A 12,816-nucleotide genomic window follows, 5' to 3' on the forward strand; every position below is an offset into this window, starting at 1 on the left:
AGAAAATGGAAGGAACAAGTTTGCAGAAAATGGAAGGAACGAGTTTGTAGAAAATGGAAGGAACAAGTTTGCAGAAAATGGAAGGAACAAGTTTGTAGAAAATGGAAGGAACAAGTTTGCAGAAAATGGAAGGAACAAGTTTGCAGAAAATAGAAGGAACAAGCCTATAAATTATAATGAATCAAACGTTTTTTTTTTCTATTTTGGAATCATTTATATTGGAGGGATATTAATTTTCTTTGATTTCATTGATCACAAATTTAAAAGTTCAAAGATTCACAGGTTTGTATACAGACTTTGACAAAACTACTAAATTAAATATCCCTGAAAATTGGTACTCATGAAAATAAATAAATCAACACTATAATATTATGACAGTTCTAGTACAATTTTACCTTGTAATACATCTTGTCTACAGAGAATGGTTTCTTCAGTAAGAGTATTTTAAGGGTATGAGCATTAACCACTGGATACTCCATCATAATACTGAAGTAAGTTGGTATATCAAACTGAAAGTAAACAATCAAGTTGAACTTCATAAATGAGTAAGTATTTAATGAGCAGTTTGTAAAAGTACATATTAAATGAATAAATTGTTTATCACATGGCTCTAAAATCACACCTACAGACAACCCATTTTCTATAATTTGTTTATGTGAGTTAGGTTCCTTTTCAGAATTTCACAAATCTTACAGACAAAGATCTATTTATACCAAGGCCTTATTATTTTGTCGATGATATTTTTAATGGAAAATGTGAATCCCTACAATTTTCCTTTGATAAATCATGATATTTACATCTTTACATACATTTGTACATGTAAAGTGCAGATCAATATACCTGTAAATATCTTTTACATGGATCCATCATCAACAAGGTGGGAATATCTTTCATTTGAAATATCTATCTGGGAAATGAAAGGAATAACACACTGTTGTTTCCCAAATGCTGTGATCTATATTTGTGTGTGACATCATTGGGACAATAGTGTTTCAAATCAATGGATATACACAATTGGTGGAATAAGTGTTTTGGGTAGGACAAACAATGGTGGATAACATCTATCAAAGACTAAAGTTAATACTAATTCACTTACCTCTCTGTATGTCATACACAGATCAGTCCTGGCTCCCAACGTTGGCAGGAAGGTTATCAGATCTGTGAAATTCTGACATGCTGCATAGTAAAGGGGTGTGGCATTCCTGTCTCCCTAGTAAAATTATTGTATAAATATTAAAGTTAGGTGTCTGAACTTGTGTTTGATAAATTTCAAACATAACAAAGCAAGTAAATGGAGGCCAAAATTTCAAACTCATGAGTCAAGGACAAACTGACAAAACCATGGTAAACAATTTTTAAAAGACTAAAAGTAAAAATACAAGGACAGATTCAAAATCAAAAAAACAAATTCAATGACTGAATGATGAAAAAATTACATACATTTATTGTACTTGGAGCAAAGCATGATGGATAAGGGAGACACAAACAGGGCCAAGAAGTGTCCATGGTAGATACATTTTTTTCTTTAAAATGGATGTTTACCATATTTCTAAAGTTGATATTATATTTTTCTGGACCAGCTGTCATTCTTTTCACATATTGAAGATCTCCTGCCAATACACCATGAGCAAGTGCCTACAATAATATATACATATTCTTAAAATATTAATCACCTTATAGTAAACTTTTCTTCTTTTTTTATGTTTACAGGTTTTTTTTTATAAATTCATTTATGAAGGGGGTTGGAGGGGTCCTAATCCTGAAAAAACATGAAATCCTGGTTGCTTTACGCCACATGAGCACAAAAAGGCTATATCAAAGCGATCTGTAGTAATGAAAAAATGATAAAAAAAAAATATATATACATGCACCATCAATGTAACTATTTTATTTCTTACTTCTTGATAAAAAACATATGATATCTGGTCTTGAATTACCATCTTACTTGTTCTTCTTTTTGTGTGTCCTCTAATAAAAAGTAAAAACACAAAAATACTGAACTCCGAGGAAAATTCAAAAAGGAAAATCAAAAATCAAAAGGCAAAATCAAAAGTCCAAACACATCAAACGAATGGATAACAACTGTCATATTCCTGACTTGGTACAGGCATTTTCTAATGATTTTCTAATAATTTTACACAATATACATAAACCTTCAGAGCATAAGAGGTAAATGAACAAACAATATTAAATAAAAAGATTAAATAAAAAATCTTCAGAGAAATGAAAATATTACCACTGATACTTTGATGCCACTTATAATTCTGATGACATCTTCTGTTCCTTTATCCAAAGCCAACTGAATTAAACTTTTCCCTTCCTAAACATAAAAATATATGGTCCTTTTATCAGATGTCAGTGTGTCATTACATTAAAAAACAAGAAATTACATCCATAGACACCATGCTATTCTTCAACTACAAGTTATTCTTATTCTGCGCTAAATGAACAGTGAAATCGGGATCAAAATCCTTTTCAGGAATTTACATTAAGGAAGCTCAAGGGTCTAAAAATTTCAGAAAAAAATTAAACATTTGTTTTTCATTACAAATTTTATTTAATACATTTAGTAGTTTTACTTTGTCATATCGTACAAAAATCATTAAAAAAATCAATCAGTGTTGGCACCAGAGGACTTTTAATTTGTAGCTACATGTAGCATTGAAAAAGCTCAAAATTATCTCCCTTTGGTGCAAAAATGCCATTTTTTGCATTAAAATTGAAAAATCTTTTTTAACTCATCAGTGACCTATATTTTTTATTATAATTTTATTTCGATATTACCTTTATTTCTCCTATTAGTTCAACTGAAAAAAGCACCTTTGCAAAAATGTATGCTTCTTTCGAAGGCAGATTGTGAGCGAAAATGAACAGTGACCCCATTTTTTTATTCTATTTTTCTTTAAAGTATAAGATAAAGTTCATTTATAGAAAATTATAGCGAAATCCTATGTTAAGAAAAAAAAAAATTTAGACCCGCAAGCCCCCTTAAAACCTCATGATGTGTAAGATGCTTCTACTTGAAATCATGTAAAACTACCTACTTTAGTGTGATCAGAGAACCAAGAAATTTAGTTAAAAACCCTATTTTGTATATAGTTATATTTTGGCTTTTGACAATGCCATGCTATTCCTCTGACTGTTTAGATTTACACTTACTAGTCCACTGGATATTTAATAATTGAAATTTTAGTCTGTGAATACATGGTTATTCATTTAGATGGAATTGGCTTTGAACTAGCTTTAAGTAATTCTCAGTACTCTTTGATAGCGTCTGTTTTTATCTTTTTGTTAGGGTTCTTGTGTGCCTATTGCCAATTTGATAACCCCTTTAACACTGACTTTTATTGTGTGTTCTTATGTTATGTTTGTATACCATTATCAAAGGCAAGGAGAGGGTTGAGCTCTCACCAACTTGCTGAAGTTTAACCCCATAATATTTTCTATGTCACTGTCCAAAGTCAGGAGCCTGTAATTCAGTGGTTGTTGAAGAAATAATTCATGGGGGCTTGAATTTATACTGATTTTACAACGGGTTGGCCACGGGCAATAGCAATGTCCGTCACATTTTTTTTTTATAATACTGTTGGTTTTTTTTAGCTTACATTTTGTCATGTCTTTCTTTACTGTTTTCATTTTTTCTAACTTTTTTAGGGCTGAAAAGTCTCCTATACCGGTAGTTGCTTAGATCAAAATCATTTTGTTTAAAGTGGATGATTGTTTTTAAGGTGTCTCATTGGCAATCATACTAAAGCTGCTTATTTTTAGTTCTATAATCAAATAATTATAGTCAAGTGACTAAAAATTTCAAATCAGTTATCCGTCAACCGGGACAACCTTCATTTTGATTTGCAAAAGTTTATTATGAAAATGAATGATTGTTATCTCTAACAAGTATAATAACATCTTTTTAATTTGTTATAAAGATCTTTTTTGAACCGCTGGAATTTGTTGTAATGGCACATTCTTTAAGAAATTTGGAAGCAGAAAAATCATTGTTTGAGGCAGTAATTACCAGAGAAGAAAGTAGAATAGTGTGTTGTAAAATCTGGTAAGAAAAGCATGAAGACATGATTTATATTTTAATCGTTTGATCTTATTTTTTTTTAATCTAATATAATATGTAATCAAGTCCAGCAATCTCTAGACAGTTTTCATACTTACAAACTTATTTACCTTATAAATATCTACTTTACACCATTGATTGACTAATTTCCTTACTGTACTGATATCATCTGTTTCAACAGCATTCCATAAACCTGGCTTAAATTTAAAAATAGTATATATAAAATAATGTTTCACTAAATATTCCTATGGTAGACAATTTCAATTAGTTTATTTATCATTAATCGTTTGTCCCCTATTGAATGTAACTTTAAAACAAATACAGCCCACATCTATGTCACTTTTATCCACACTACAAGCCCCACTTCTTTAAACACTCTTAAGAACAGTAATATTACAGAAAACAAATACATACTACCATTACATTGCAGTTAGCATAATAAGAACAATCAGTTTTCAGGCCACAAATATTGAAACAAAACAGTCTTCAATTTACAAGTAAACTATTTTACAAAAAAAATTCTTTAAACATTAACTAACTCCTTTTTAAATATAAAAGCACATTTTTTCAGGGAGTGTTTGTTAATTTTGCCAATGTGATAATGAATAATAATTGAAACTGAAGTATTTCTTTCAAAGAAATTTGTAAGTAAGAAGTTTTACATAGAAACATATGTTATATGTAATTATTACAGAACAAAATTGGATTTTTTTTATTCAACTTCATAAGTTATTTCCCACATCATAAGTAAAACAACAAATATATTTAAACTTTTTACCATATATCTTAAGCACAAATCTGTGATGTTCTTTGGTAAGCTATTTTGTCGCAGTTTGTCAACTATACTTCTGCCTTCCTATAAACAATATGATAAAGACTTTAAATCAAAATGTGAATGCTTTAATCAAAATATTCATGCCTACTTACCATCTCATAAGAAAAAGAAATTTGGTCATACAATACCAGTGGTTTATATTTACATTTTGAAAGGATATGATGTGAAAATTAATAACAAATCCCAACATGCATACAATAGGGTTATATTCATAAATCTATAAAAAAGTTGAATATGTTTTATAAACTTGAATGACATAGTTTTACTGAAAATCAATGGTGACAAACTTCTCCTTAAAGCTTCTTCAGAGAGAAGTCAGGTATCCTAGGGCCACATGTCGCTCACTTCACCTAGTGTGGTGACCCTTGGGTCTTGTAGTTTAGGTCATTGCATACTGAAAAGCTATTGATGAATAAGAGTACTGAAATACAATAAGTTAAAGGCAGTACAATTCAGAAGAATTTGGTATTAAAGATAAAGGATTTTCTTTTAAAAAAAAGTCCATGTTCTCAAGTTCTACAAGCGGCAGATTTCCACTGGCTACTTTTGAAAGCCCTGCATTTAATTTTTCCTAGGTGTAAAAGATTAGGTTTCAAACCTTTCATTTTGTTTCCAGTTACCAAGTGTATCTGCATAAATTGTACATGCATGGTCTTTATAAACTTGATAAAATTGTTAACAATTCTTGTCAACTAACCTTGTTTCTTACAAATACATCAGCATTACATCTAAGGAATGATTCTACAACATCAGGGTGTACAAAGTCAGCTTCATACAGATATTGGTGGAAAGCTGTACTGCCATCCTATAAAACATATATATATATATATATATATATATATATATATATATATATATATATATATATATATATATATATATATATATATATATATATATATATATATATATATATATATATATATATATATATATACTGTAGTACGACGCTAGATTAAAACTGACGAGGAAAGGTAACACATGACCACTGAAAGCTTTATTATTGTGAAGCCCAGGTGGTCGTGTGCTCTAGCGGGACAGCTACAGTGCAGGCGATTTGGTGTCACTATATCTCAGTAGCATGGGTTCGAATCCCGGCGAGGGAAGAACAAAAAATTTGTGAAAGCAAATTTACAGATCTAACATTGTTGGGTTGATGTTTAGACGAGTTTTATATACATAATGTACACAGCCATGTATCACCATCACTGCTGGTGATACGATGGATAAATCTGTTGTAGAGTTGTCATTGGCTCAGACGTACTTATAAATATAAGCTTTTTATAATCCAAAGTTAGAAAGGTTGTGGATAATAATGATAATAGGTTGCCTAAATATGTCCAAAACGTTAGCATGAAGTTAAAAAATTCTTTGTTATTTGAAATGTTCAGGTCAACATATTTAAAATTGGCTTAATCAAACCCTTTTTCCATGTACTGGATTCTCAAATAAGCAGCAATTGTATATGTACTGTGATCAAATAGAAATATTTACCTCATCTTGTTTGTTAATATCAATTCCATAATTGCTTAAAATGTAAACTAGCTGAGCTCCATCTTGTTGAACTTTAGGTTTACTGTTAAAGGTATCGGTAAGGTGATGGTACAAGTTACAATTGCTGACCTGTAAATAAAAAGTGAACTCTTTTTTATATTATGCTGTTTTATCGCTCTCTTCAGTTAGGGGAAAGGTTGAGCACTCACAACTTGTATAATCAGGCAGCCTTCTTTTTATTGCTTTTTTCATAAATCAGACTATATGGTCTCTCACTTGATTTTTTTTTAAATTTTGCAGTCTCTGGTGGACCCTTGTCTTATTTGCAGTCAAACTTTTCAATAAAATTTCCATGTTTATACTGTGACTCAAAGTCAGACAAGGAAACCTTTTTGGACATGAGTGATTTTTTTTTGACATATACATGTAGAACTTCTTCTGACTTGATATTTTTTTTATTCCATATGATGTGGAAAACATACAGTAAATTCATTGATAGGTTCTAACTTTAACAGATTTCTTGGTAAGGCAACTTGGTTGCAAGTGAACTATGCATTTAAGTGTTAAAAAAATACTAATTGAGGTTAGTTGTTAATTAGGTTGAGAACTCTAGATTTCCTGATGTCAGAATATATTTGCATAGTAATTTCCCAAAAACAAGGCCAATGAATGATGGCATTGAAAAACTGACCAATCGACTACAATGCATTGTGGGCTACTACAAGTTTACTATCACTTGAAAACACGTGGAAGTAGTGGAAAAAGTGAAAACTAATATAGTGTCTGGGATTCTCAAAATGAATGGTTTCGTTCTACGAATATGTTTATTGAAATATATTTAACATAATCTTCAATTTGCACGCTCAGATTAACCAGATGCTCTGCAGGGCGCAGCTTTATACGACCGCAGAGGTTGAACCCTGAACGGTTGGGGCAAGTATGGACACAACATTCAAGCTGGATTCAGCTCTAAATTTGGATTGTGATTAAATAGTTGACACAGCATAGGTTTCTGACACAGAATGAATGTGGTCTAATGAACTTAAAATATTTGTTTTGCCTTTGAGCAATTCACTATGCTGTTGAATATTAATCCTCTCAAAAAAATGTTTGAAGAAATTTTCTTTCTATTTATGAAATCTAACCCCCCACCCCTATTTTTTTTTCACATCCCCCCTTCCCTTTTTCCAAAACTGATCTCAATTCAAATTTCTAATGGAGTTTGCAACAATAACTACTCATTTAAATACATCATAAAATATTAAAATGTAAAATAAAGTGCTTGTTATCACTGAATGGTAAAGATTGTTTTAATTTATCAGTTGGTAGTAAAAGTGAATATACATTGTATATTGTATAAAACAATGATTTAAGTTGATTCAACTACTATTCTGGACAAAGAAAGATAACTCCCAATTGAAAATTTCTTGCTATTGCACAATATTGTGCAATTAGATATTTCTTGCTATTGTGCAATACTGTGCAATTGAAAATATTTGCTATTGCACAATACTGTGTAATTGAAGATTTCTTGCTATTGCGCAATACTGTGCAATTGAAAATTTCTTGCTATTGCATAATACTGTGCAATTGAAGATTTCTTGTTATTGCTGAATACTACGCAATTGAAAATTTCTTGCTATTGCACAATACTTAATATAATAATTTTGAATCCTAATTTGAACCAACTTGAAAACCGGGCCCATAATAAAAAATCTAAGTACATGTTTAGATTCAGCATATCAAAAAAGCCCAAGAATTCAATTTTCGTTAAAATCAAACTTAGTTTAATTTTGGACCCTTTGGACTTTAATGTAGACCAATTTGAAAACGGGACCAAAAATTAAGAATCTACATACACAGTTAGATTTGGCATATCAAAGAACCCCAATTATTCAATTTTTAATGAAATCAAACAAAGTTTAATTTTGGACCCCGATTTGGACCAACTTGAAAACTGGGCCAATAATCAAAAATCTAAGTACAATTTTAGATTCAGCATATCAAAGAACCCCAAGGATTCAATTTTTGTTAAAATCAAACTAAGTTTAATTTTAGACCCTTTGGACCTTAATGTAGACCAATTTGAAAACGGGACCAAAAATTAAGAATCTAAATACACAGTTAGATTCAGCATATCAAAGAACCCCATTTATTCAATTTTTGATGAAATCAAACAAAGTTTAATTTTGGACCCTTTGGGCCCCTTATTCCTAAACTGTTGGGACCAAAACTCCCAAAATCAATCCCAACCTTCCTTTTATGGTCAAAAACCTTGTGTTTAAATTTCATAGATTTCTACTTACTTATACTAAAGTTATGGTGCGAAAACCAAGAAAAATGCTTATTTGGGCCTTTTTGGTCCCTAATTCCTAAACTGTTGGGACTTCAATTTCCAAAATGAATCCCAACCTTCCTTTTGTGGTCATATACCTTGTGTTTAAATTTCATAGATTTCTAATTACTTATACTAAAGTTATTGTGTGAAAACCAAGAATAATGCTTATTTGGGCCCCTTTTTGGCCCCTAATTCCTAAACTGTTAGAACCAAAACTCCCAAAATCAATCCCAACCTTCCTTTTGTGGTCATAAACCTTGTTTAAATTTCATACATTTCTATTAACTTAAACTAAAGTTATAGTGCAAAAACCAAAAGTATTGGGACGACGACGACGACAACGACGCCCACGTGATACGAATATACGACCAAAAAATTTTCAAATTTTGCTGTCGTATAAAAACAAAGTAAAATTGTTAATCCGGCATTGCACGAAAAAATGTGTTGTATTTCAGTAAATAACACGTGTTCATGTTTGATTGTAATCACGTAGTAGTCCATCATGCATTGTTACTCATTTAGTGGATTGGTGAAAAACCCAGGTAAAAATAAATTGCGTCACACGTAAATAAACAATTACATGTGCAAGAACATAAATATGCTAATTTATGCTTTGCCATATAAGGTAGTGTCCTGACCAGTTAATGTATGTGTCATTTTGGTCTCTTGTGGACAGTTGTCTCATTGGCAATCATACCACATCTTCTTTTTTATATTATGTCAAGACTTTGTGAGAATCATGAAATCAAACAAGTATTCCTCACTCCATAAAATTTGGTTCCCACATAAATATATTTGAATCTCTAGTTGACCATTGAAAAAGAAACAATTCATTTAGTATCTTACTTTTATACATCATATACAAGTACATATAGTTCCTTTAACTTACTTTTGTCAAAACAGTTTTGTCTTCCACAAACAGTTTGCAAAGCAATTGCGAGTCTAAATTCTCAATGGCTTGCACAAAATCCATATCTATAGAAATAAAATAAATGCTAATTAGAATAAATAGAGTAATAGCTTTGAATCACAGTTTATGACTAAACTCAGTAAAGACCTGTCGAAATTGCATTTAATTGATAAATTCAACAACACTTACTGTTATCTTGAAGATATTTTTTCATTAAATAAACAAGAATTTTCTCTACATACTGCTGAAATTTACCCCAAGGAACTTACTTTCAATAAATCAAATTTAAACAGTAATAACTGTCCTTTCCTAGATTTAGATGCTACAATTTTAACGACAAAAGGGACGATTTTTCGTTCCCTATTGTAAATTTTCCATTTTTAGATGGTGATGTTCCTTTGACACCATCTCACGGTGTTTATATTTCACAGCTTGTTTGCTATTCCCATGTCTGTTGTGACGTTTTTGATTTCACTGGTAAATTATTAAACAAGGGATTTTGTTATCATAAATTACTTAAAACCTTTACTAAATTTTTCAATAGATATAAAGATTTGGTTTTGAGGTTTGGTTGTACATTTGTACCTGTAGTAAACTTATTTCAAACGGGATAGCACATCCTCATTTTTTCAGAAATGTTGTTAACCGTGGCCAGAAATTTAAAAATGATCCTGGTAAACTTATGGCTCCTTTAGATAAACTTATTCTACACTGTAATAAGATCATTGAATATTATTATAATATAAAGGCTATTATACAATTATAACAAAGGCTATTATACAATTATATCCTTGGTATGAGGTCGATATGAGGTTATATCGACCTAAGAGAAGCATATGGACTGAGGACGAAGTCCGAGGTCAATATGCTTCTCTAGGTCGATATAACATCGTATTGACCTTAACCAAAGGCTACAATTGTTATATTATTAATCTACAACTATTGCATGAACAATATACAACTATTGCATGAACAATATACAACTATTGCATGAACAATGTAAATTTGGGGATTTCTAGAATGTATTTTTAGTAACATGCTGTATGCCCTTTGCAATATGCTTTTTTTGACCTATGAAAAACTAAACACAACAGTATTGTCTGCAAACAGAGTAAATACAAATGTTCATGTGATCAAGTTTTAACGAATCACAAATCCTTAAAAATATTCGATTAATAATATAATTGAATAATATATGATATACATTGGTACAACGGACACACAGGGATTGTACCTTTATATATAATAATAGGCAATCATATAGTATGAGTTGGTAGCCTCAAGGTTTCATGGTTAAGCTCAATGAGTTAGAACTTGTTGGTTAAGGTTTGATCCTTGTATTTTTCTCGTCCCTATTCTTTAGTTTTCCTAATTTTATTTCTTGTTTTGTAAGTTATTGTGGATATTTTGGATATTAAAAGCGAGTTTGATTGTTTATTATCGGATCATTGTTGGCTATTCCACATGTTTGAAACGAAAATGTTTACATTCTAGGTGTCCATTTTTGTTTTATAAAATAACATAGGATGATTTCATCTGTTTATTCACAAATTTCTAAACTAGAAAATCGTGATGTGGCTAGAATAAGGCTTCTTGTTAGAAATTTCGGACGCATGCTTTATATATATACTATATATACGATCTTTGTCAAGTTGTTGTACCCGGCTTTGACACATTCCCCATTTTCATTCTCAATTTTATTAGAAATAAGATTGAATATGTCTCATTTTGTCAAAACAGATAATATTCAGATGCCTGATAAATGAAGACCTTTGAGTTATATTTATATTGTTTTAACCATTTAAATGTGATATATACTTTATTGTATTGCATCGTTTGTTTCAATGACATGGTTATTTAATTTCACTTACCAATACCTTCTAATTAAGAATAGGCTTTAATTTTGAAAAGACGTTAACACAATAGTTTAAGTTATAGATACAATGGATAAGCGTTGATTCATGAAAAACAAAGCGTATCCATTGTATCTATATCACTTACTTAAGGCAATTTCATAAATTTGGTTTGGAGTATTTATTGTTCAGTCTTCAATCATGAAACCAATGATGTAGGGTATTGAAAAGTTATAGATTTTGTTTTAAATGATAGTGATTTTTTTGTCATTTTTAATATTATTTAATTTGTAAAATGTAAAAAAAGTTGATGGCCTTGTACGAGGGTAGTTATTGCCTTTCCTGTCAGGCGTCAAACTGTCCTTTTCAGCTACCATTAGTGTCAAAGTGGTAAAAAATTATTTGTCAAAAAATCCTTGTTGTGATTCGTCAGAAGTCTCAAATAATTATCGTTACCGTAATTTTGGGAAAAATCCGGAAAAATTTAAAGTCATTTGCCAAAATCAATCAATTTTTATATCATCTAAAAGAAAGTGCACATTTTATCATCATGCATCAAAAAATACTGTCAACATCATTTGGCAATTTTTTTATCGTTATTCCTCAAGAAGGTAAATTTACCCACTCTGGTACAATATTTACTGTAGACTGTAGTCAGGTAGGAGGGTCGTAATGGGGGTACCTTCATGAAGAATAACGGTAAAAATTCTTGCCAAATGACGTTCACAGTAATTTTAGGTGTATGACGGTAAAATGTACACTTTCTTTTAGACGATAAAAACATTGACTGATTTTGACGAATCACGTTAATTTGTTTTTCAAAAATGACAGTAACGATAATTCTTTGAGACCTCTGACAAATCACAATAAGGTTATTTTGACAAATCACGGTAAAATTTTAACCAATTTGACGGTAACGGTAGCCGAAAATGACTGTTTGACGCCTGACATTAAAGGGCATTACTACACTATTGATAGTCGACTTTATTATTTACAGAATTTTATTGATAGAACTTCCGATTCCTGGGGTACATGTATATAGTGATAATTATAAATTCAAAAATCAATATCAGACAATAATTAGCCATAAATAATTATTTTTAAGGACTTAGTCTTGTGTAATTAATATCACCTTGTTCATACAATGTATCAATAATTACTTTAAATCAGCTTAAAAGCAGAGATTTTTAAAATTTAACATCATCTGGCATCTGTCAGCATCAGCAACCAAGGGAGACAACTTTTCGTCACATAGACGCTTAATTTTCAAGTTCTAGTTCGACTCTTAAAAACATTTATTTGAGCGTGACGTAAAAAATA

General features: G+C 30.6%; 1 protein-coding gene across 2 annotated transcripts in view; it reads right to left on the reverse strand.

The window, feature by feature from the left end:
* LOC143079751 (uncharacterized) overlaps window positions 1-12,780 on the reverse strand; it is a 35,446-nt gene extending 22,666 nt beyond the window's left edge. The window contains exons 1-10 of one of the 2 annotated variants that reach the window (XM_076255314.1): window positions 12,657-12,780; window positions 9,623-9,708; window positions 6,396-6,524; window positions 5,599-5,706; window positions 4,845-4,922; window positions 4,177-4,263; window positions 2,237-2,320; window positions 1,543-1,635; window positions 1,097-1,210; window positions 396-509 (exon numbers count right to left, since the gene is read on the reverse strand). In XM_076255314.1, the coding sequence (XP_076111429.1) occupies window positions 396-509; window positions 1,097-1,210; window positions 1,543-1,635; window positions 2,237-2,320; window positions 4,177-4,263; window positions 4,845-4,922; window positions 5,599-5,706; window positions 6,396-6,524; window positions 9,623-9,706 (891 nt within the window). In that variant the 5' untranslated portion in view covers window positions 9,707-9,708; window positions 12,657-12,780. Of the gene's footprint in view, window positions 1-395; window positions 510-1,096; window positions 1,211-1,542; window positions 1,636-2,236; window positions 2,321-4,176; window positions 4,264-4,844; window positions 4,923-5,598; window positions 5,707-6,395; window positions 6,525-9,622; window positions 9,709-12,628 lie in introns of both variants that reach the window. The other variant, XM_076255315.1, reaches the window with a different exon arrangement.
* Between the last annotated feature and the right edge of the window lie 36 nt (window positions 12,781-12,816).

This window comes from Mytilus galloprovincialis, chromosome 6 (genome assembly GCF_965363235.1).
Source record: "Mytilus galloprovincialis chromosome 6, xbMytGall1.hap1.1, whole genome shotgun sequence".
Classification (NCBI taxonomy): Eukaryota; Metazoa; Mollusca; class Bivalvia; order Mytilida; family Mytilidae; genus Mytilus; species Mytilus galloprovincialis.